This window comes from Drosophila rhopaloa, unplaced genomic scaffold, assembly GCF_018152115.1.
Source record: "Drosophila rhopaloa isolate 14029-0021.01 unplaced genomic scaffold, ASM1815211v1 contig_167, whole genome shotgun sequence".
NCBI classification, from domain to species: Eukaryota; Metazoa; Arthropoda; class Insecta; order Diptera; family Drosophilidae; genus Drosophila; species Drosophila rhopaloa.
The window spans coordinates 9,823,374-9,847,711 of record NW_025335047.1 but is presented as its reverse complement, the minus strand read 5'-3'; the positions used below and the strand labels follow the sequence as shown (position 1 = coordinate 9,847,711).

General features: G+C 46.0%; 4 protein-coding genes across 4 annotated transcripts; all 4 read left to right on the top strand.

Annotated features, from left to right (window-relative positions):
* The first annotated feature begins 3,356 nt into the window (after positions 1-3,356).
* On the top strand, positions 3,357-7,520 carry LOC108050142 (indole-3-acetaldehyde oxidase). The gene is given in 8 exon segments (XM_017131655.2): positions 3,357-3,442; positions 3,508-3,662; positions 3,723-4,463; positions 4,512-4,745; positions 4,796-5,377; positions 5,379-5,888; positions 5,946-6,654; positions 6,721-7,520. Coding segments are annotated over 8 exon segments (3,771 nt in total). The 5' UTR covers positions 3,357-3,402.
* A 1,523-nt stretch (positions 7,521-9,043) lies between these two features.
* On the top strand, positions 9,044-13,872 carry LOC108050147 (abscisic-aldehyde oxidase). The gene is made up of 8 exons (XM_017131660.2): positions 9,044-9,143; positions 9,210-9,313; positions 9,770-9,924; positions 9,987-10,721; positions 10,778-11,011; positions 11,068-12,159; positions 12,215-12,923; positions 12,981-13,872. Exons 2-8 carry the CDS (start codon positions 9,274-9,276, stop codon positions 13,778-13,780), a joined length of 3,765 nt encoding a protein of 1,254 aa, XP_016987149.1. The 5' UTR covers positions 9,044-9,143; positions 9,210-9,273; the 3' UTR covers positions 13,781-13,872.
* Positions 13,873-14,350: 478 nt separating this feature from the next.
* Positions 14,351-19,002, top strand: LOC108050141 (indole-3-acetaldehyde oxidase). The gene is made up of 6 exons (XM_044458636.1): positions 14,351-14,563; positions 14,700-15,434; positions 15,912-16,145; positions 16,206-16,650; positions 16,704-17,741; positions 17,870-19,002. Exons 1-6 carry the CDS (start codon positions 14,351-14,353, stop codon positions 19,000-19,002), a joined length of 3,798 nt encoding a protein of 1,265 aa, XP_044314571.1.
* Positions 19,003-19,366: 364 nt separating this feature from the next.
* On the top strand, positions 19,367-23,939 carry LOC108050144 (indole-3-acetaldehyde oxidase-like). The gene is made up of 6 exons (XM_017131657.2): positions 19,367-19,579; positions 19,713-20,447; positions 20,880-21,113; positions 21,175-21,619; positions 21,698-22,735; positions 22,807-23,939. The coding sequence occupies exons 1-6, from the start codon at positions 19,367-19,369 to the stop codon at positions 23,937-23,939; spliced, it is 3,798 nt and encodes a 1,265-aa protein (XP_016987146.2).
* Positions 23,940-24,338: the final 399 nt, after the last annotated feature.

Sequence of the window (24,338 nt, the reverse complement as noted above, 5' to 3'; positions counted from 1 at the left end):
CGTCTTTCAAGTGAGTAGAACTTGAATACTCTTGGTTACAAAAAAGACAATATATAAATATAAATGTAGACAATATACAAATAGAATATCTGAAGCACTAACTGTAGGACTTAAAAACTGGTATCCCATTTTAAATCATTTTATTATTGGGAAATGTATTAAGCATTTTTAGTAACAGTCATTTTGCATGATCTTTCATTATACCCTTGCAGAGGGTATTATAATTTTGGTCAAAAGTGTGCAACGCAGTGAAGGAGACGTCTCCGACCCTATAAAGTATATATATTCTTGATCAGGATCACCTCCTGAGTTGATATAGCCATGTCCGTCTGTCCGTCTGTCCGTCTGTCCGTCTGACCGTCTGTCCGTCTGTCCGTCTGTCTGTCCGTCTGTCTGTTTCTACGCAAACTAGTCTCTCAGTTTTAAAGCTATCGAATTGAAACTTTGCACACACCCTTCTTTCCTTTGCACGCAGTATATAAGTCGGAACGGCCGGGATCGGCCGACTATATCCTATAGCTGCCATATAACTGATTGATCGGAAATGCCATAACTTTCGTGTTTGTAAAGTTAGGAAGTTGAGATTTTCTATGGGTTTTATATTTGGCCAATCAATCCGACTCACCAAATTTCATAAGGATCGGCCGACTATATCCTATAGCTGCCATATAACTGATTGATCGGAAATGCCATAACTTTCGTGTTTGTAAAGTTAGGAAGTTGAGATTTTCTGTGGGTTTTATATTTGGCCAATCAATCCGACCTACCAAATTTCATAAGGATCGGCCGACTATATCCTATAGCTGCCATATAACTGATTGATCGGAAATGCCATAACTTTCGTGTTTGTAAAGTTAGGAAGTTGGGATTTTTTATGAGTATTAAGAATGCATTATATGAATAATTTTGGAGAATATAATTTACAGAGTATTCTGCAAGGGTATATCAACTTCGGCTCCGCCCGAAGTTAGCTTTCCTTTCTTGTTTTATTTAAGTTGTTGTTTCTTTCAAATCTTTTACCTAGCATTGAACTAAATAAAACAGTTGATGACTTTAATCATTTAAAAATATTTTATTAGCATTTAAGAGCTTCTTTCAGAAGCAATTTACACAAAATTACATAAAGTAAAAAATCAATTTAAAAGATAAACTAGTAAAGAACATACCTTAACAATAAAATAAGGATTCCTTGAATAATACGTCGGTAATAATAAATAAAATATAAATCCGTATGAATTGCAGCTCAATTTCAACCTAAGCTCCCCAATAAACCCAGCTTTACCCTACCAAGATGAGGATTCTTGATACCTGCTGGCAATTTCAAGTCTTTCTTTTGTCCAGTTTGATGTGACAGCAGTGTGCGCCGATCTCCCCTCACTCCTTTGAAAAAGGGACCTCGTAAAGTCCCATCTCCACAACCCTGACATACACCAAATGACGCATTATTGAACTGTCAATGGAAGTGACAAAGGGTTAACAGTGTCACCATGGAGTAGTTACCCATTTATTTCTGTCTCCCCTACTTTTCTCGGTATAACAAAAATAAGACCGGTTGGCTGGTTACCCAAAATGAGCTGGGGATGTTAGAGAGTCCAAGTTATGCTCGTAATAAATGCTCTTGGTGTGATAAAAGTTTCTTTTCCCAACTATCAAACTTAAGAATAATTTATTAATTAAAATTGATGCCTTTGTCGTAAGCATGAATTTTAATTTATATTAATGCTTACTTAATCTTTTTGAAAGGAAGCTAAAATTCCTATATGTAGCTAGTTTCTTAGCTTTAATTTTTGAACATTTTTCTTCGACACATTCACTTTACAATCATCCCAGTAATTCTTTGGTATGTTTCAGATGTGACACATGGCTGTATTTATGAGCAAAAAGAAGTCCCTCAACTTTGGACCTCATCGATTCACTTTTTCTTTCACTATCTCTGTGCGAAAAGTTTCCTCAAAAACTTTGACTAATCTCAAGGCCCCGAGGCGGGCGAACATCTCGGCTGGCATGTTTATGGATTGAGCCGGGAGGCGTCTCACCTTGCCCTCCTGACCTGGGCTTGGCTTGGGCTTTCGACTGGCTATCAGTGGGTCAGTGTCATCATCCGTGCCGCACTGCTGAGCATCAAATGGCCGTTGGCCAATAAAGCCCAACACTTAGCCAGGGTGTGGGGATGTCTCGACCGTTGAGACCGGGTCCCATCTCCTCTGTCCGTGCATCATCTTTTGGGTCGGGTTCTGAATCTGGAGTCAGAGATGGCGGAGATGGAGGTGCTCACGTCACTTTTCTTGTTTGATAAGGATCCGCAATCGAGAACGAAGACAGGGCGAAGGCGTACGGTTGAATATATTGGAATTTTATTATGCATGACAGCTCCAAAAAAGAGAAGAAACAACAATGGACACTCCCCCAATAACAACGGCAACAACAAGGAGCGGCTGGGTCAGTGTCGGGGTCTCCAGAAACCAAACCCCCCCTCTACCCTCAACTTACCTGTTTGACAGCGGGTTGCCTCCGATTCCTATAACCAAAATGCTTAGCCATGTGAGAAAAGATTGCGTTATTCATATTTTAATTTTACTTGTTTAAGGTTTCCTCATCATTTTTCTCTCATTTTTTTTCATTTTTGATTATTATTATTTTGTGTTTGGAAAACGATTCTTGAATATCGATAAGGTGCAAAGGCGGAACGGCTGCTTTGTTGTTGGATTGGTTCTTGTTCTGCATGTTTTGTGCATGATTATGTAACATTTTTTCGTGGCTGACCCGTTCCAACCGTTCTCCGAAAGGAAACATCGATTTATATTTTGACAAATGATTTACCAATGAGTTGACAGTTTTTATTCGGCTTCTTTTCACCTCCGCTTTTGGGCAGGGTTAATAAGAGAAACAACGAGGAGGCAACATGTATTTAATTAATTAAGTCGCGTCAAGATACAAAATCCGAAAGGCGATAAGAGAGCCAATAATGAAAAACATTAAGGCTTGTTAGGGATTAAAAGTGCATAATAAAACTGAATATACAAAAATGTTGGCAACACAAAAATTCAATTTGACTAAATGCCCAAATGCATTTAAGCCTTTATACAAAAGTATTAAACACCCTTTAAATGGTTAATGGAATAAGTTACCTCTGCTAAACGGTATACCAAATAATGGAAAATACAGCGCAACAAAAGTTAATTGAAATCAGTAAACCGAGAAAATGCAATTTATAATGATTTTTAGCAAATTATTCTTTATTTAGTGGTTGACAAAGGCAAATATAGAATAAGTCTATAGTTGGCTGAATCCAATATTAGGAGGTTTTGAACCAGAAAGCGTCAGTTGAGCAGACAACGTTACTGCAGATAGAAGTGAAAAAAAAAAAAAAAAATCATTTGTTAAATTTAAAATTAAAGCAAAATGTCCACCACATTTACCATTAATGGACAGCCTTATACGGGTAGGATAAAGAATGAAGGATGCAAATAAACTGCCCTCCAATCACTTAACCATCCCATGTCTCAGTCAACCTTAGTGATCTCCCTCCGGACATAACTCTGAACACCTTCATCAGGGAGCACGCCCAACTTACGGCCACGAAGTTCATGTGCCTGGAGGGGGGATGTGGGGCCTGTGCCTGTGCAGTCAGCGATGGGAAGAGCACCTGGACAGTGAATTCGGTGGGTCAGAGATCAGCCGAATCACTCCACCACTAACCAACCTCTCCCACCGCTTTCCAGTGCCTCAAGCTGCTGAATACCTGTGCCCAGCTGGAGATCATTACCTGCGAGGGTCTGGGCAACCAGATGAGTGGCTACCATCCGATTCAGAAGCGGCTGGCCAAGATGAATGGCACCCAGTGCGGCTTCTGCTCGCCGGGATTCGTGATGAACATGTACGGGCTGATGGAGCAGCACGGCGGCAGGGTGACCATGGAGGAGGTGGAGAACTCCTTCGGGGGAAACATTTGTCGCTGCACTGGCTATCGTCCCATTTTGGATGCCATGAAGTCCTTTGCGGTGGACAGCACTATTGAGGTTCCGAAGGAATGTGTGGATATGGAGGATCTGAACCTCAAGGCTCGCAACTGTCCGAAGTCGGGAAAAACATGCAAGGGAAACTGTCGGCAGTCAAAACTAATCTACGAGGATGGATCCCAGTGGTATTGGCCAAATTCACTGGCGGAGTTGTTCGCGGCGATGGACAATATCGAGGAATCAGATGAATTTATGCTGGTTGGAGGTAATACGGCTCATGGTGTTTACAGGCGATCCCCGGATATCAAACACTTTATCGATTTGAATGGAGTGGAGGAACTGCATCAACATAGCTCTGAAAGAGAGAAATTGACATTGGGAGCTAATCTTAGTTTGACCGAGACCATGGAAATCCTTCGCTCTACTTCTAAGCAATCAGGTTTTGAGTATCTTGAGGTGCTGTGTAATCACATCGACCTGGTGGCCAATGTTCCCGTTCGAAATGTAAGTGTACATCCATTTCGTAACTCCTTTTAATATTATCAATTTTAGTCAGGCACTTTAGCTGGCAATATTTCAACTAAAAAACAACATCCCGAGTTTCCATCCGATATTTTCATATCATTTGAAGCTCTGGATGTACAAGTTGTAGTCATGAAAGGTGCAAATGACGAAAAGGAAATTTCACTAATGGAATTTTTGGGAGATGCCGATAGAAAACTTCTGCTCAAGGCATTTATACTGCCTGCGTACCCAAAGGATAACTATATATACGACTCTTTCAAGGTAATAATTATTAGTAAACGATTTAAATAAAAAGATTTACTTTCCTACAGATAATGCCACGTGCCCAAAATGCGCATGCTTATGTGAACGCAGGATTCCTTGTGGAATTAGATTCCGACTCCAAGGTGAAGTCTGCTCGTATTTGTTTTGGAGGCATTCGTCCAGATTTCGTCCACGCCTCAGACATTGAACAGTTGATGGTGGGACACAGTCCCTACGAATCCAACCTGGTGGAGCAGACGTTCAGCAAATTGGAGGCCCTGATCAAGCCGGATGAAGTGCTGCCCGATGCCAGTCCCGCCTACCGATCCAAGTTGGCCTGCGGTCTGCTCTACAAGTTCCTCTTGAAACACGCCCCCGACTCGGATGTCAGTGGGAAGTTCAAAAGCGGGGGAGAGCTGCTCCAGCGACCACTCTCCTCCGGATTGCAGCTCTTTTCGACCCAAAAGCAGACCTACCCAGTAACCCAAGCGGTGCAGAAGCTGGAGGGCATGATCCAGTGCTCCGGAGAGGCCACCTATATGAACGATGTGCTGACCACCTCGAACTCCGTTTACTGCGCCTTCGCAGGTGCCACCAAGGTGGGGGCCACCATCGATCAAATCGATGCCTCTGAAGCTCTCCAGAATCCTGGGAGTGGTGGCCTTCTACACTGCGAAGGATATTCCCGGAACGAACACCTTTTGTGAGCCCAGTTTTGGCTACGAGGCGGAGGAGATCTTCTGCTCGGGACTGGTGCGCTACTCCGAACAGCCAGCGGGAGTAGTGGTGGCTCTAACTGCTGACCAGGCTCAAAGGGCTGCCAAGCTGGTGAGGATCAGCTACAGCAACCTTCGCTCCGACTTCAAGTTGATGACGAGCTTGACAGATGTTTTCTCCTGCGAAACTCCAGATCCTGCTCGCATTCTGCCCTTGGCCATTTCAAAGTTGCAGCATGTCAAACTTTCGGACAAGCCTGATTTGGAAGTGAGGGGCATTTTCGAGATGGGTCTGCAGTACCACTTTACCATGGAGCCGCAGACCACGGTGGTTATTCCCTTCGAGGATGGCCTCAAGGTCTTTTCGGCTACCCAATGGATTGATCAGACGCAGTCTGTGATTGCTCATACGCTCCAGATGAAGGCCAAGAATGTCCAATTACAGGTAATGTAGATTATTTTGATGAATTTAGATTTATTCATTGAGTAATTTTCATTACAGGTTCGACGATTGGGAGGAGGCTACGGGTGCAAAATTTCCCGAGGAAACCAGGTGGCCTGTGCTGCTGCCTTAGCTGCTCACAAGTTGAATCGTCCTGTTCGATTCGTCCAAACTCTGGAGTCCATGATGGATTGCAATGGCAAGCGATGGGCTTGTCGCTCTGAGTATCAGTGTCACGTCAAGTCCAATGGCAGGATTGTGGGACTCACCAACGATTTCTATGAGGACGCCGGCTGGAATGCGAACGAGAGTCCTGTCCAAGGACATTCCACCTTTACAGCAGCTAATTGCTATGAGTTTACGGACAGTAACTTCAAGCTGAGTGGACATGCCGTACTCACAGACGCCCCCAGTTCGACTTGGTGTCGAGCTCCCGGATCTGTTGAGGGTATTGCGATGATGGAGAACATCATTGAGCACGTGGCATTTGAGATACAGAAGGATCCAGCCGATGTGCGACTGGCTAACATAAGCAAAAAGAGTAAGATGGCTACATTGATGCCAGAATTTCTAAAGTCGAGGGAGTATTACGGCAGAAAAAAGGAAATCGAGACGTTCAACGCCAACAATCGTTGGAAAAAGCGGGGATTGGGCTTGTCCGCGATGTACTTTCCCGTCATCTACATTGGTCAGTTTCCGGCCACAGTGGCTATTTACCATGTGGACGGCACTGTTGTGGTCACCCATGGAGGCATCGAAATGGGTCAGGGTAAGACAAAGATTCAGGTTTCTTGAAATTTTCCTTTATAGTGATTCCCCTTTCATTTCGACACAGGTATGAATACGAAGATAGCCCAAGTGGCGGCCTATACCCTGGGAATCGATTTGAGCTACATCAAAGTGGAGTCCTCGGATACCATCAACGGGGCAAACTCGATGGTCACCGGCTATGCCATCGGCAGTGAGAGTATCTGCTATGCGGTGCGCAAGATCTGCGAGACCCTCAACGCTCGTTTGAAGCCGGTGAAGAAGGCCAAGGCCACGTGGGAGGAGACCGTGGAGGCAGCCAATGCCCAGTTGATCAATCTTATAGCCTCGGATCACTACAAAACCGGCGACATGCAGAACTATCATGTCCTGGGACTGGCTCTCTCCGAGGTGGAGATGGATGTGCTGACCGGGAATATACTGATCAGGCGGGTGGACATCCTGGAGGATGCGGGAGAGAGCCTGAGTCCCTGGATAGACGTCGGCCAGGTGGAGGGTGCCTTTGTGATGGGTCTGGGCTACTGGCTCAGCGAACTGCTCATCTACGAGGGCGACAACGGACGACTGCTGACCAACCGCACCTGGAACTACAAGCCACTGGGTGCCAAGGATATTCCCATCGATTTCCGCGTGGAGTTGGTGCACAATCCGCGACCCAGTGGAGCAGGATTCATGGGTTCGAAGGCCACTGGAGAGCCACCCTGCTGTTTATCAGTCAGCGTGATATTCGCCTTGCAACAGGCCCTGCAATCTGCCCGCCAGGATGCAGGACTTCCTCGGGAATGGCTTCGCCTGGGGGCTCCCACAACGCCGGAGACATTGTTGCTCAATGCCGGTCACCAAGTTGCGGAGTTCAAGTTGAAATAGATTTATTTAAAGGATCTTACCATTGTGAGCATTGCTTTTTCAATTCTAATATGTATATGCTTCAATGCAAATAAACTTTTGCTTTCATTTATAAAATATATTTCACTTGTTTGCCAAAAGTTTTGCCTTGCAGTGAAGGGCACATTTTCAACCCTATTATGACCAGGAGAGTCGATATAGCCAAAAAAATCTGTCCGTCCGTCCCTTTTAAAAATTTTCTAAAAATGGCTTTGCAGAAAAGTTTCTAAAAACTGCACACCTTAGTTCATAACTTTTCTTAAAGTCTTCAGATTTCAAAGAGGCATACTTCGAAATGATTGTGGTTTAATCGTCTAAAAATCTGTGTTTTCACTTTAATTTTTATTTTTGGGTCGATTTTTTGTCAAATTCCTTAATCTTTCCTTTCCTGCACTAAATCCTGCTCTTCTAAGCCCACAATTTCTCTTTCAGACATCCGATTTCAAAGTGGTACACTTCTAAATAATCGTGTTTTAAGCATAACAGCTCCAAGAATATATTAGTTTGCTTCTTTCTTTTGATTGTTAATCTTGCTTATTATTTCATTCAGCAAAGCATTTTGCTACATGATTAATGACACCAAAAAGCTTGATTTTCTAGATTTTGCTAAAAGTTATTTCACATCAAAGCTTTTAAAATTATTTATTTTTTGGAAAGCAGAGAGCTTTTAAATTTAATAGTGAGAATGGGAGAGGAAATTTTATATGTTTTGCCGGCCGGCTTCCCTCTTCTCTTTTTTTTTTATCTCACACTCTCTTTTATTTTTAGAGTACACGTGATTTGTATTGGCTCTTTGTTATTGTTTTTTATGGTGTTCGACGCAAATTAAAAGCAGATTAAAGAGTCTGCCTATTGTCGAATATAATATAATAGCCTACAATGCAAAAATAAATATGAGTGTAGTGCTCATGAAGCCCACCCAAAAATTCAGCATATGCAATCAAAATAAATGCTTAATTTAAACAATGGGCTGATAATAGTTATTTTTTGCGTCAGCGATATATTATTTTTCATTCATTGTTCCTTTTAATACCCTTGAGTTGAGTAGTATCAGTTTTCAGATCAATGTTATTATTTTTGGTGTAACAAAAATCTCTAAACAATTTATTAAATGTTTATTTGTTTAACGGTAAAATATTCATTGCCTAATTTTAAACATAGTTTTCAAAGAATTAAAATTAGTAGTTCTATCTAAAATGGCTTAAAGCAAACCCGTTTTATTTAAAAATTTGAATCTTTATATTGGAAGGGTATCCAAAGCTTTCTTATGCCGAATCTATGCCCCCTTTTTTCTGATTTTATTTTAGCTATTCCCGCAAAAATCGTGACTACTTCACAGCTGCCAAAATCGGCCGACGAAGCAACAAGCTGAAATCGCAACCGAGGAGCAACCAGTCTCCAAACTGCAATTAACGTCGATCGTCAAGCTCGAAAATATACTCAAATTGTTGTTAGCTCACACGGAGTGTGCATGTGTGTGTCGAAACTAACGTTTTGTTTGTTTACGGCGGCCGAGAAAATTGCAATCTAAAAAACGGGGAACGGGCCCAAGACGCGATTTTTTGATCAGTTGAGCAACGGCACTCGGAGCGACCGGAGCCAAAAGTAAGCAACCAATGGAAAATAATGGAAAACCTCAGCCAGTGTCAAAACTAATTGAATTATTTATAGAAAACATTTGAAAAGCTGACATTTCAGTCTTTGTTGCCTTGTTGTTGTTGAGAAATCTATCAGAATGTCTACGAAATTTACAATCAACGGAGTGTCGTATGCAGGTAAGTTGAATTAATCATGGTTGGAATCGATTAAAAGCGTGAAATATACATTTTTTCTATGTTTATTAATAAGAACATTCTAGTATTTAAAGAGGAAAGTATTTACTATGGTGTAACAATGCCTTATCCTCAAGATATCATTCATCTTCAAAGTTCTATGGTTAATTGCGGTTGTTAAGTGGGTGTTTATTTTTGCAAGTGTTACGACGCGTCTACTAAAAAACCAAGCAGATCATTAGTTCCGCTAGATTCACGGCTGTAAGCGTTAGCCAGCTTGAATAAGGTTAAAATTAATTACAATTATTTTGGTATATACAAAATCGGCAAAGCAAATTAGAGTGCAAATTTTATTCCCATTGTTTATTTTTTTTCACGGAATAACAGACAGGTTTTGTTCATAAACTTTTTGTGCGCAACCTCTCATCATCTCTTCTTATCTTCCCTTTTACACCGCAGTGAATCTAACCAATTTTGCTCCGGATATTACGCTGAACACTTTTATCCGGGAGCATGCCCAACTTACGGCCACCAAATTTATGTGCCAGGAGGGGGGATGTGGCGCCTGCATTTGTGTGGTGCGCGATGGAAAGCGCAGCTGGGCTGTCAATTCGGTAGGATCAGATCCCCCTAAATCCCTCAAATCGATCTCTTATGATTATCCCCCTTTTCATAGTGCCTCACTCTGCTGAATACCTGTGCCCAGCTGGAGATCGTGACCGCCGAGGGACTGGGAAATCAGCGCACCGGCTACAATCCAATCCAAAAGCGGTTGGCCAAGATGAATGGCACCCAGTGCGGCTTCTGCTCGCCGGGATTCGTGATGAACATGTACGGGTTACTCGAACAGAACGATGGCAAGGTCAGCATGACGGAGGTGGAGAACTCCTTCGGCGGCAACATCTGCCGCTGCACTGGCTACCGTCCGATATTGGATGCCATGAAGTCCTTTGCCGTGGACAGCAACATTCAGATTCCAGCAGAGTGTGCGGATATTGAGGATCTGAAGGCTCGAAACTGTCCAAAGACAGGGCAACCCTGCAGTGGCAGCTGTCACCCATCTACTTTGGTCTATGAGGACGGAAGTCAGTGGCACTGGCCCAAGAATCTGACCGAGCTTTTTGCGGCCCTAGACAAGGTCAAGGATTCAGATGAGTTCATGCTGGTGGCTGGCAATACGGCTCATGGAGTCTACCGCAGATCCATCGATATCAAGCACTTCATCGCTGTGCACGGAGTGGAGGAACTGCATCAGCACAGCTCCGAGGGGCAGCAACTGAAGTTGGGAGCTAATCTCAGTCTGACCCAGACCATGGAAATCCTTCGCACTACTTCCAAGCAACCAGGGTTCGAGTATTTGGAGGTCCTGTGGAATCATATCGACCTGATTGCTAATGTTCCAGTGCGAAACGTGAGTAGAGGTGATCTTTAAAGTTTGAATATTGTTTTCATTCCCCATTCCTTCAGTCTGGAACTTTGGCTGGCAATATTTCGATTAAGAAGCAGCATCCCGAGTTTCCTTCGGACATCTTCATATCCTTTGAGGCCCTGGATGCTAAGGTTCTGGCCTTGAAAAATGCTACCGAAGAGAAGGAAATGTCCCTGTCTGAATATCTAAGCACAAATGATAGGAAGCTGTTGCTAAAGGCCTTTATACTTCCTGCTTATCCGAAGGATAAATATATTTACGACTCCTATAAGGTATGAAATCTTTTCAGACTTAAAATTCTATCCCTAACAAAACGACCCCTCCACAGATCATGCCTCGTGCCCAGAATGCCCATGCTTATGTCAACGCGGCTTTTCTCCTAGAATTGGAAACTGAGTCCAAGGTGAAGTCTGCACGCATTTGCTTCGGGGGAATTCGGCCAGATTTTGTACACGCTACAGTTGTGGAAAAATTGCTGGTGGGACAGAATCCCTATGAAAGCAATTTAGTGAAGCAGACATTCACCAAATTGGAGGACCTGATTAAGCCAGACGAGGTGCTACCCGATGCCAGTCCTATCTATCGCTCCAAGTTGGCCTGTGGACTTCTCTACAAGTTCCTCCTCAAACACGCTCCCGAGGAGGATGTTGGTGAGAAGTTCCGAAGTGGAGGGCAGATCCTACTGCGACCACTCTCCTCTGGTCTGCAAGTATTCCAGACCCAGAAGAAAAACTACCCAGTCACCCAGGCTGTGGAAAAGGTGGAGGGAATGATCCAATGCTCAGGGGAGGCCACCTACATGAACGATGTCCTGACCACCTCCAACACATTGCACTGTGCTTTCGTGGGGGCCACCAAAGTGGGAGCCACCATTGATCTGATCGATGCCTCGGAAGCACTCAGGCAACCTGGAGTGGTGGCCTTTTACTCCGCAAAGGACATTCCCGGAACGAACACCTTCTGTGAGCCCAGTTTTGGGTACGAAGCAGAGGAGATCTTCTGCTCGGGACTGGTGCGCCATTCGGAACAGCCAGCGGGAGTAGTCGTGGCTCTGACTGTTGACCAAGCTCAGCGGGCAACGAAGCTGGTGAGGATCAGCTACAGCAATCCCAGCGCGGACTTTAAGTTGCTTCCGAGCTTGGGAGATGTATTTGCATCTTCTACCCCGGACTCATCTCGCATTGTGCCTGTGTCCAATTCGGACTCAAAGAAGATCAAATTCACGGATAAACCTGATAAAGATGTGAGGGGAATCTTCGAGATGGGTCTGCAGTATCACTTTACCATGGAGCCCCAGACAACTGTGGCCATTCCCTTTGAGGATGGACTGAAGATCTTCTCGGCCACCCAATGGATGGATCACACTCAGTCCGTGATTGCTCATATGCTCCAGGTGAAGGCTAAGGATGTGCAGTTACAGGTAAGGTTCACTTTACTACTGATCGCATAAAGATACCCTACGCTTTTAACTGAAGGTCCGCAGATTGGGAGGTGGCTATGGATCGAAGATATCTCGTGGTAACCAAGTGGCCTGTGCTGCTTCACTAGCTGCCTATAAGCTAAATCGCCCCGTTCGCTTCGTCCAATCTCTGGAGTCCATGATGGATTGTAATGGCAAGCGATGGGCCTGTCGCTCCGACTATCACTGTCATGTTAAGTCCAATGGCAAGATTGTGGGCTTGACGAATGATTTCTACGAGGACGCTGGATGGAGTCCCAATGAAAGCCCCATAGAGGGTCACTCGACCTTCACGGCCACTAATTGCTATGACCTAACTGGAGAGAACTTTAGAAACAACGGCAATGCCGTGCTCACTGATGCCCCCAGTTCCACCTGGTGCCGGGCTCCGGGTTCCGTGGAGGGAATCGCCATGATGGAGAACATAGTTGAGCATGTTGCTTTCGAAGTCCAGAAAGATCCTGCCGAAGTGCGACTGGCAAACATACCAGCTGGAAATAAGATATCAGAATTGCTTCCTCAATTCTTAGAGTCCAGGGAATATGCGCAGAGAAAGAAGGAGATCGAGTCGCATAATGCCAAGAATCGATGGACGAAACGGGGCCTTGGACTGGCAGTAATGGACTATCCCATCTTCTACTTTGGACAGTATCCGGCTACAGTGGCAATCTATCATGTGGATGGCACAGTTGTGGTTACCCATGGAGGCATCGAAATGGGGCAGGGTAAGTCTAATGGGCTGGTACATATGTACTTTGATTGACTTTCTATTCCATTTATAGGTATGAACACAAAAGTGGCCCAGGTGGCTGCCTATACCCTAGGAGTCGATTTAAGTTTTGTCAAGGTGGAATCCTCTGACACCATTAATGGAGCCAATTCAATGGTCACCGGAGGAGCTGTGGGAAGTGAAAGTCTGTGCTATGCGGTTCGTAAGGCTTGCGAGACCCTCAACACTCGTTTGCAGCCGGTGAAGAAGAAGGATGCCAGTTGGGTGGACACCGTGAAGGCTGCCTTTGATAAGTCCATCAACCTGATCGCCTCGGATCACTACAAAGAGGGCGATATGGAGAACTATCATATTTACGGCCTGGCTCTAACCGAAATAGAGTTGGATGTGCTTACTGGAAACAGTCAGATCAAACGGGTTGATATCCTGGAGGATGCAGGAGAGAGCTTGAGTCCGTACATAGATATTGGACAGATCGAGGGGGCCTTTGTTATGTGTCTGGGTTACTGGATGAGTGAACAGTTGGTCTACGACAGGGAGACAGGTCGCCTGTTGACCAACCGAACCTGGAACTACAAGCCGCCGGGGGCCAAGGATATTCCCATCGATTTCCGCATTGAGCTGATCCAGAAACCTAATCCGACTGGAGCTGGGTTTATGAGGTCCAAGGCTACTGGAGAGCCACCATGCTGTTTGGCTGTGAGTGTGGTTTTCGCCCTGCGACAGGCTTTGGATTCAGCCCGCCAGGATGCGGGGCTTCCCCGGGAGTGGGTGCGCTTAGGAGCTCCCACAACTCCGGAAACGATGGTGCTCAACGCAGGACACGAAGCAGCCGGTTTTAGACTTAAGTAGATCTCTGATTGGGTGAATTTTTGGAACATTTTTATACTTATATTTGTTATGCTACATGTATGTTTAAAATATATACAATTATCAATACTTTACTACTTTGTTGTTTAATTGCAAGCATTAGTGACATTGACATTTATTTTGCGAAATATTTTTGAAATGCGATCGGAATATGTTAAGACTATATCATATCCATTAATAATTTACCAGATAAGTTTATCATTCATATGTGACTTTATAACACTTTGTGATCTATTTTATATTTAATCAAGAAAATATTTTTGCATAAGAAAACTTTTGCACTGAGGAAAATTTAGCATTGAATTTTATTAGCTTTAAAATGTTATATTTATTTTTCATGCTTTAGGAGATTGCCATTATACTTTAATACATTAATCAAACAGTAAAAATACGACTATCACAGTGCAAAATTTCGCACAGTGTCCGCTTTGATGGCACTTTAATCAGCTAGAACCCGTTTGGCCTTATTAACGGGTAATCTGGTTTCAGCTGCGATTTGAAAAAGAAACGCTTGGCCAAAATATCTCCATTCATATCGACGACTCTGCAGCGATGAGCATCAAGTTCAATGTGAATGGATTCCCCTATGAGGTGCAGGCGGCGGACTACGCCCCGGACACCACCCTCAACGCCTTTCTCCGGGAGCACCTGCACCTGACGGCCACCAAGTACATGTGCCTGGAGGGCGGATGCGGCTCCTGCGTCTGCGTCATCCGCAGGCGCCACCCTGTCTCCCAGGAGGTGCAGTCGCGGGCAGCCAACTCGGTAAGCAACAGACCTCAAAGCTTGATCACCAAACCAATCAAAAACTGAAAGTTTACTTTGAGTTAATAATTTTAGTCTCTTAAAATAAGTAGTGGTTTTCATAAGTATATACTATTATTATTGGTTTCAAACACAGTGCCTGACGCTCCTGAACACCTGTGACGATGTGGATATCATGACGGACGAGGGACTGGGCAACCAAGTTAGCGGCTACCATCCGATCCAGAAGCGACTGGCGCAGATGAATGGCACTCAGTGTGGCTACTGTACTCCCGGATTCGTGATGAACATGTACGGACTTCTGGAGCAGCATGGTGGCCAGGTGAGCATGTCCCAGGTGGAGGATGCGTTCGGTGGGAACCTCTGCCGCTGCACTGGCTATCGCCCCATCCTGGATGCCATGAAGTCCTTCGCGGTGGACAGCACCATTGAGGTTCCCCCCGAGTGCGTGGACATAGAGGACTCCTTCGAGCTGCTCTGCCCAAGGACTGGACAGTCCTGCAAGGGCAGCTGCTCGAGACCTCCGCTGAGGGATCAAAGTGGGAGCCACTGGTACTGGCCCAAGTCGCTGGCGGAGCTCTTCTCGGCCCTGGGTCAGGTGGGAAACGGAGAACTTTACATCCTGGTGGCAGGGAACACGGCCCACGGAGTTTACCGGCGACCGAGGGACATCAAGCACTTTATCGACGTGAACTTGGTGCCGGAGCTGAGGCAGTACAGCATCGAGGCGGATCAACTGCTGCTGGGCGGGAATGTCACTCTCACCGATGCCATGCAGGTTTTCCTGCTGGCCGCCAAGAGACCTGGATTCGAGTATTGCGCTCAATTGTGGCAGCACTTCAACCTGATTGCCAATGTACCGGTGCGAAATGTGAGTATAAAACACTCCATAAATCCACAAACTCGTTTTGTCGTTTGACAAAGCGAAGATAACCGAAAATAATTGAAGTTTAGACATGTGAATGCTCTTTCTTCTTAGATTTACATTCACATTTAGATGATCAATTATTCTTACGATAATTATCAAATATACTTAGCTCCATCATATATTTATAAAATAGAATGCAAAGTTACTTAACTTTTGTAAAATTAATTCAATGTCTATTGTCATTCACCAATTTCCCGTCAAAACCAAACAACTCTCTTATAGCTAACTTTAAAAACTCAGTTTACTTTCACAGCAAAGATAGTAAATCATTTTAAGTAGCTAAAGACACACAGAAAAAAATTGAACTTGACATTTAAAGAAATCTTTAATATATTTTATTGGTCTTTCGTCCTGACTTTATTAAACTACGAGAATTTTAAATTAGGGACTGATTATTACTGATTATTAATATTTTAACAGAATGGTACACTGGCGGGCAACATTAGCATAAAGAAGCAGCATTTCGAATTTCCCTCTGATGTGTTCATCACATTCGAAGCTTTGGATGTGCATGTCCTAGTTTACGACAATCCCTCTACCCAAAGGGTTATGACCCTGCTGTCCTATCTCGGGGATACAACACCCAAACTGGTGCTGGGTGGCTTTATCCTCAAGGCCTATCCAAAGGAGAGATTCCTGTTCAGATCTTACAAGGTAAGTAATGCAATTCATTGAATGGTATATTAGTTATTTTCTTTGTTTCTCAAATAACAGATATTGCCAAGAGCACAGAATGTTCATGCCTATGTAAATGCTGGCTTCCTCATCGAATGGCAGGACATTCAGCGCAGGATTGTGCGCTCTGCTCGCATTTGTTTCGGCAACATTCGACCAGATTACATCCACGATGAGCAAGTGGAGCAGCTGCTCCCCGGCAAGGATCTCTACGATCCCGCCACTGTCGCCCAAATCTTTCAACAACTGCCGGCCAGTCTTCAACCCGAAGAACGACCACCGGAAGCCTCCCCAGAATATCGACAGATCCTGGCCTGCTCCTTGCTCTACAAATTCCTGTTGAGCACTGCACCCAAGGAGCGAGTTCGAGATAGCTATCGCACCGGGGGATTGCTTTTGGAGCGACCTCTGTCCTCGGGCAGCCAAACCTTTGAGACCATAAAGAAGAACTATCCGGTCACGCAACCTGTACAGAAGCTAGAAGGTAATGCTAATTCTTAAACATGAATTTATTTAATAACAATGTTTTTTTTGAAGGTCTCATTCAATGCTCTGGCGAGGCCACCTACATGAACGATCTGCTGACCACCTCAAACGCCGTGCACTGTGCATTTGTGACCGCCAAGCGAGTTGGAGCCACCATCGTGCAGATCGATCCCTCCGCTGCCCTCCAATGCAAGGGGGTACTGGCCTTCTATTCGGCCAAGGATATACCGGGCTCAAACAACTTTGTTCCTGTGGATCAGTTCACCCCCGAGGTGGATGAGCTCTTTGCTGCTGGGCAGGTGAAGTACTACGATCAGCCTTTGGGAGTAGTTGCAGCTCTAACCCACGATACAGCTGTCTATGCCGCCACTTTGGTGGTGGTCACATATGCGAGGTATCAGGGGAAGATTTACACGAGTATGAGCCAAGTGCTGGCGGAAAAGCAAACCGATCGGATTGTGTGCTCGAAGAATAATCACGTGGAACCCCTAAAGTTGCCCCCTCTTGCACCTGGCGATGTCCTTGGACGGGGGATACTAGAGTTGGAATCGCAATACCACTTTACCATGGAACCGCAAACGACTATTGCGGTGCCACTGGACAATATTCTGCAGGTGTTCTGTGCCACCCAGTGGATGGATGCCACCCAGGGAGCCATTGCCAAAATGCTGGGCGTAAGTGTGAACTCCATTCAACTGCAAGTTAGACGAGTGGGCGGAGCCTATGGAGCGAAGGTCACCAGGTGCAACATGGTGGCCTGTGCCGCGGCCTTGGTGGCATCAAAACTAAGAAGACCTGCCAGATTTGTCCAGACTATTGAGTCCATGATGGAGAGCAACGGCAAACGCTGGGCCTGCCGCTCAGATTATGAGTTTCGAGCCCGCGCAAGTGGCTCAATTATCATGCTGACCAATAACTACTACGAGGATGCCGGCTGTAATCTCAACGAGAATGTCGTGGACTTTTTGACAATGCCAAGCCTTCGAAATGTTTACAACCTGACCGACTCGAACTTTAGGGCTAAAGGCAACGCCATCAGAACAGATGCACCCAGCTCTACTTGGTGCCGAGCTCCAGGAACGGCGGAGGGTAAGTCAAATAAAGTTATGCTTACATATTATTCTACAACATAATGAACAGTTTTTATTGTTTCCTTAAATTCATAAATTTTTACTTTATAATAGACAATACAAATGATTTGTTTTTACCATCTGCAGGCATTGCCATGACCGAAACCGCCGTGGAGCATATCGCCTTCACTTGCCAACTAGATCCCGCGGATGTTCGTCTGGTTAATCTTCAGCCTGGAAGCAAAATGGTGCAACTCCTGCCCAGATTTCTAGCTTCAACAGAGTACCGCAAGCGTCGGACTCAAATCAATCTGTTCAACTCCCAAAACCGTTGGCGCAAACGTGGTATTGGATTGGCGCTGATGAGCTTCCCGCTGAACACGACCGTGGGTTTGAACTATCCTGTTACGGTGGCCATTTACCACGAGGACGGATCGGTGGTGCTTTCGCATGGAGGCATTGAGATCGGTCAGGGGGTGAACACCAAGGCGGCCCAGGTGGCGGCCCTCGTGCTCGGAGTTCCTCTGGACCAGGTGCGAGTGGAGGCCAGTAACACGGTCAGTGGAGCCAACTCCATGCTGACGGCCAACTCGATGACCAGCGAGATGGTGGGATTGGCGGTGCGAAAGGCCTGCGACACCCTCAACAAACGACTGGCTCCGGTAAAGGAACGACTTGGAGCCAATGCCACCTGGCTGCAGGTGCTCCAAGCTGCCTATTTGCAGTCCGTCTTCCTCGTGGCCACGGAATCGTACAAGTTGGGCGACATACCCAACTACAACATCTACGGGCTGAGTCTAACCGAACTGGAAGTGGACATCCTAACAGGTAATCATCTGATCCGTCGGGTGGACATCCTGGAGGACGCCGGAGAGAGCCTGAGTCCGCACATCGATGTGGGTCAAGTGGAAGGGGCCTTCGTGATGGGTTTGGGCTACTACCTCACCGAACTGCTGGTCTACGACCGCCAGACGGGTCGGATCCTCACGAACCGCACCTGGAACTACCACCCACCTGGGGCCAAGGACATTCCGATCGACTTCCGCATCGAGCTGCTGCAGAAGAGTCCCAACCCGGTGGGCTTCATGCGATCCAAGGCCACAGGGGAACCCGCCTTGTGCCTGGCCGTCGGAGTGCTCTTCGCCATGCAGCACGCCATCCAGTCGGCCAGGAAGGATGCGGGGCTTCCCAGGGAGTGGGTGCGATTGGGGGCTCCAACGACGCCGGAGACGGTGGTGCTGAATTCAGGAAGTCAGGTGGAGGCTTTTGCATTGCAATAATTGAATTCATTTTGATCCAATTGATTTAGGTTTAAGAATGTTGGTGTATGTTATGTGGTGGGAGCTCTGGTGATAAGAGTTACACATATTTGTATTTATATATACGAAATATAATTCATGTTATTAAAAAAAAAACTCAACTTAACAAATAAACGAAAAATCTTATTTTAAATTTCGGATTACCTAAAATTAATAAAGTCTACTAATATGCAATTTGCAGACTCAAAAGATTTTGCACAGTGTCCGTTTTGATGGTATAAATCGGTTCGAACCCGTTTAACCAAATTATCGTGTAATCAGGTTTTAGCTTTGAAATAGAAACGCCTGGCCAAAATATCTCCATTCGTATGACGACTCTGCAGCGATGAGCATCAAATTCAATGTGAATGGATTCCCCTATGAGGTGCAGGCGGCGGACTACGCCCCAGACACCACCCTCAACGCCTTTCTCCGGGAGCACCTGCACCTGACGGCCACCAAGTACATGTGCCTGGAGGGCGGATGCGGCTCCTGCGTCTGCGTCATCCGCAGGCGACACCCTGTCTCCCAGGAGGTGCAGTCGCGGGCAGCCAACTCGGTGAGCAACAGACCTCGAAGCTTGATCACCAAACCAATCAAAAATTGAAAGTTTAGTTAAAGTTAACAATTTTAGTCTCTTAAAATAAGTAGTGGTTTTCATAAGTATATACTATTATTGGTTTCAAACACAGTGCCTGACGCTCCTGAACACCTGTGACGATGTGGACATCATGACAGATGAGGGACTGGGCAACCAAGTTAGCGGCTACCATCCGATTCAGAAGCGACTGGCGCAGATGAATGGCACCCAGTGTGGCTACTGTACTCCCGGATTTGTGATGAACATGTACGGACTTCTGGAGCAGCATGGTGGCCAAGTGAGCATGTCCCAGGTGGAGGATGCGTTCGGTGGGAACCTCTGCCGCTGCACTGGCTATCGCCCCATCCTGGATGCCATGAAGTCCTTCGCGGTGGACAGCACCATTGAGGTTCCTCCCGAATGCGTGGATATAGAGGACTCCTTCGAGCTGCTCTGCCCAAGGACTGGACAGTCCTGCAAGGGCAGCTGCTCGAGACCTCCGCTGAGGGACCAAAGTGGGAGCCACTGGTACTGGCCCAAGTCGCTGGCGGAGCTCTTCTCGGCCCTCGGCCAGGTGGGAAACGGAGAACTCTACATCCTGGTGGCAGGGAACACAGCCCACGGAGTTTACCGGCGACCGAGGGACATCCTCCACTTTATCGACGTAAACTTGGTGCCGGAGCTGAGGCAGTACAGCATCGAGGCGGATCAACTGCTGCTGGGCGGGAATGTCACTCTCACCGATGCCATGCAGGTTTTCCTGCTGGCCGCCAAGAGACCTGGATTCGAGTATTGCTCTCAACTGTGGCAGCACTTCAACCTGATTGCCAATGTGCCAGTGCGAAATGTGAGTAGAATTCGTAATTACTTTTTCTTCGCTAAAAAGCCCTGAGAAATGTGAGGAAGTCTGCGAATAGCAATACCTCTCCGTTTTATTTTTTGTTGAATAAACACTCTCTTAATGTTTAGACTATAATTTTCTTCAAAATTGTGTAATTTATTTTGCAAAGTTTCCTAAATCTAATTTATGTTTGGCCTAAGACGCTGAAAAAGATATTTTTCTCAAAACCACTTTTTACTAATTCTTTAATAATATAACTTTTTTTTTTTTTTTTGTAAATATATGCTTTATTTATTGAATCTTCTCTATATGAGACTAACAATAAGTATATCAAATCTTATGAATATAACTTAACTTACAGTCATGTAGACTGAATTTAGACTAACGGGCCCTAATATTTATTATATAACTAAAATGTATTTTGTGTTGTTTGGACAGAACGGCACTCTAGCAGGCAATATCAGTATCAAGAGACAGCATTCCGAATTTCCGTCTGATGTGTTCATCACATTTGAGGCTTTGGATGTGCATGTCCTGGTATACGACAATGCCAGTAGTCACAAGATAATGAGCCTGCAGTCGTATCTCGGCGACTCCACTCCCAAATCGGTGCTGGGTGCTTTTGTGTTGAAAGCATATCCAAAGGACAGATACCTATTCACATCGTACAAGGTGGTATACTTTTTTTGGCCCTACATAATACTAATACATGAGATTTTTTTCAACAAACCAGATCTTAGCAAGAGCGCAAAATGTTCACGCATATGTAAATGCTGGCTTCCTCATCGAATGGCAGGACATTCAGCGCAGGATTGTGCGCTCTGCTCGCATTTGTTTCGGCAACATTCGACCGGATTACATCCACGATGAGCAAGTGGAGCAGCTGCTCCCCGGCAAGGATCTCTACGATCCCGCCACTGTCGCCCAAATCTTTCAACAACTGCCGGCCAGTCTTCAACCCGAAGAACGGCCACCGGAAGCCTCCCCGGAATATCGACAGATCCTGGCCTGCTCCTTGCTCTACAAATTCCTGTTGGGCACTGCTCCCAAGGACCGAGTTCGAGATAGCTATCGCACCGGAGGATTGCTTTTGGAACGACCTCTATCCTCGGGCAGTCAAACCTTTGAGACCATAAAGAAAAACTATCCGGTCACGCAACCTGTACAGAAGCTGGAAGGTATGATATTGCTAAATTGTTAATTAAATTATTTGTTATTTGGTTTTAATTTTTCCAATAATTTATTGAGTTTTAAAGGACTCATTCAATGCTCTGGCGAGGCAATGTATATGAACGATTTGCTGACCACCTCAAACGCCGTGCACTGTGCATTTGTGACCGCCAAGCGAGTTGGAGCCACCATCGAGCAGATAGATCCCTCCGCTGCCCTTCGGTGCAAGGGGGTGCTGGCCTTCTATTCGGCCAAGGACATTCCTGGGGTTAACAACTTTATCACTCTGGGTCAACTGACTCCAGAAGCCGAGGAGGTCTTCGGTTCTGGACGGGTTAAGTACTATGATCAGCCCTTAGGAGTAGTTGCAGCTCTATCCCACGATGTTGCTGTTTATGCCGCCACCTTGGTGAAGGTCACCTATGCCAAGGACGAGCGAAGGATCTACACCACCATGAACCAAGTGCTGGCGGAGGGGCAGACAGATCGCATCGTGAGCTTGAGGAAAGAACAGATGGAACCACTTAAGCTACCTCCTCTCGCTCCAGGAGATGTTGAGGGAAGGGGCGTTATTGAAATGGGATCCCAGTACCACTTTACAATGGAACCCCAAACGACGATCGTGGTGCCGTTGGATGACATCCTTCAGGTGTACTCCGCCACTCAGTGGATGGATGGCACCCAGGGAGCCATTGCCCAAGTGCTGCGCGTGAGTGTCAACTCCATTCAGCTTCAAGTTAGACGAGTGGGTGGAGCCTATGGTGTCAAGGAAACCAGGTGCAACATGGTGGCCTGTGCCGCTGCCTTAGTAGCTGCCAAGTTAAAGCGCCCAGTCAGATTTGTACAGACCATTGAGTCCATGATGGAAACTATCGGGAAACGCTGGGCCTGTCGATCAGATTACGAGTTCCGTGCCCGGGCCAACGGATCCATCATCCTGCTGACCAACAACTACTACCAGGATGCTGGCTGTAGTCTAAACGAGAATGTCGTAGACTTTTTGACACTGCCAACCCTTAAAAATGTGTACAACCTGAATGACTCAAACCTCCGGGCTAAAGGCAGTGCTATTTTAACAGACGCACCCAGCTCCACGTGGTGTCGAGCTCCTGGAACAGCTGAGGGTACGTCAAAACTTATTTAGTAAAAAATTGAGCAACAGTGCATGAAATCTCGTTTTTTTACTCCTTCACAGGGATTGCAATGACGGAGACAGCCTTGGAGCACATTGCCTTCACCTGCCAGTTAGATCCCGCCGATGTTCGTCTGGTAAATCTTCTGCCCGGAAGCAAAATGGTTCAGATGTTGCCAAAGTTTTTGGAATCCACGGAATACCGGAAAAGGCGGGATCAGGTCAATTTGTTCAACGCACAGAACCGGTGGCGCAAACGGGGTCTGGGATTGGCCCTAATGAATTTCACCCTTAACACCACCATCGCCTTCAACTATCCCGCCACAGTGGCCATTTACCACGAGGACGGATCGGTGGTCATCTCGCACGGAGGCATTGAGATCGGTCAGGGGGTGAACACCAAGGCGGCCCAGGTGGCAGCCCTCGTGCTCGGAGTTCCTCTGGACCAGGTGCGAGTGGAGGCCAGTAACACGGTCAGTGGAGCCAACTCCATGCTGACGGCCAACTCGATGACCAGCGAGATGGTGGGACTGGCGGTGCGAAAGGCCTGCGACACCCTCAACAAACGACTGGCTCCGGTAAAGGAACGACTTGGAGCCAATGCCACCTGGCTGCAGGTGCTCCAAGCGGCCTACTTGCAGTCCGTCTTCCTCGTGGCCACGGAATCGTACAAGTTGGGCGACATACCCAACTACAACATCTACGGGCTGAGTCTCACCGAACTGGAAGTGGACATCCTAACAGGTAATCATCTGATCCGTCGGGTGGACATCCTGGAGGACGCCGGAGAGAGCCTGAGTCCGCACATCGATGTGGGTCAAGTAGAAGGAGCATTCGTGATGGGTCTGGGCTACTACCTCACCGAGCTGCTGGTCTACGACCGCCAGACGGGTCGCATCCTCACGAACCGCACCTGGAACTACCACCCACCTGGGGCCAAGGACATTCCGATCGACTTCCGCATCGAGCTGCTGCAGAAGAGTCCCAACCCGGTGGGCTTCATGCGATCCAAGGCCACGGGGGAACCCGCCTTGTGCCTGGCCGTCGGAGTGCTCTTCGCCATGCAGCACGCCATCCAGTCGGCCAGGAAGGATGCGGGGCTTCCCAGGGAGTGGGTGCGACTGGGGGCTCCAACGACGCCGGAGACGGTGGTACTGAACTCCGGAAGTCAGGTGGAGGCTTTTGCCTTGCAATGAATTCAAAGAGTTTTATTTTATTGTGTTCATTTTGAGTGTTTTTGATTGCTTAGTTGGTACAGGGAGCTGGTATACTTATATATGTACATATGTATATTAAAAATTATGTTTTCAATATATGTAAATAGCTTATTGTTTATACATGTATGTATATTTGCGTACGTCTTATTTATGAAACATCTTATATGAAAATTACGCGTCTTATCTTAAAAAATAAGTTTTTTACACAGGGCCACTCCTTAATAAATACATCTGGAATGATTTCGTGTAATACTGTTTAGTAAGATGTTAACAACAGAAACATATTACAGAGAATCGTTTGTATTCGGCTATATTCTAAAATGTTCAAATAATGAATGTTATTAAGAATTGTTTTACATAGCAAAAAAAAACATGTAT

Coding starts and splice junctions, on each gene's coding strand:
- LOC108050147 (XM_017131660.2), top strand. CDS start 9,274: ATGTCTACGAAATTTACAATCAACGGAGTGTCGTATGCAG. Junction 11,012..11,067: donor ATATTTACGACTCCTATAAG/GTATGAAATCTT, acceptor ACCCCTCCACAG/ATCATGCCTCGTGCCCAGAA. Junction 12,924..12,980: donor AGGCATCGAAATGGGGCAGG/GTAAGTCTAATG, acceptor TTCCATTTATAG/GTATGAACACAAAAGTGGCC.
- LOC108050144 (XM_017131657.2), top strand. CDS start 19,367: ATGAGCATCAAATTCAATGTGAATGGATTCCCCTATGAGGTGCAGGCG. Junction 19,580..19,712: donor AGTCGCGGGCAGCCAACTCG/GTGAGCAACAGA, acceptor TTTCAAACACAG/TGCCTGACGCTCCTGAACAC. Junction 21,114..21,174: donor ACCTATTCACATCGTACAAG/GTGGTATACTTT, acceptor TCAACAAACCAG/ATCTTAGCAAGAGCGCAAAA.
- LOC108050141 (XM_044458636.1), top strand. CDS start 14,351: ATGAGCATCAAGTTCAATGTGAATGGATTCCCCTATGAGGTGCAGGCG. Junction 15,435..15,911: donor CCAATGTACCGGTGCGAAAT/GTGAGTATAAAA, acceptor ATATTTTAACAG/AATGGTACACTGGCGGGCAA. Junction 16,651..16,703: donor ACCTGTACAGAAGCTAGAAG/GTAATGCTAATT, acceptor TTTTTTTTGAAG/GTCTCATTCAATGCTCTGGC.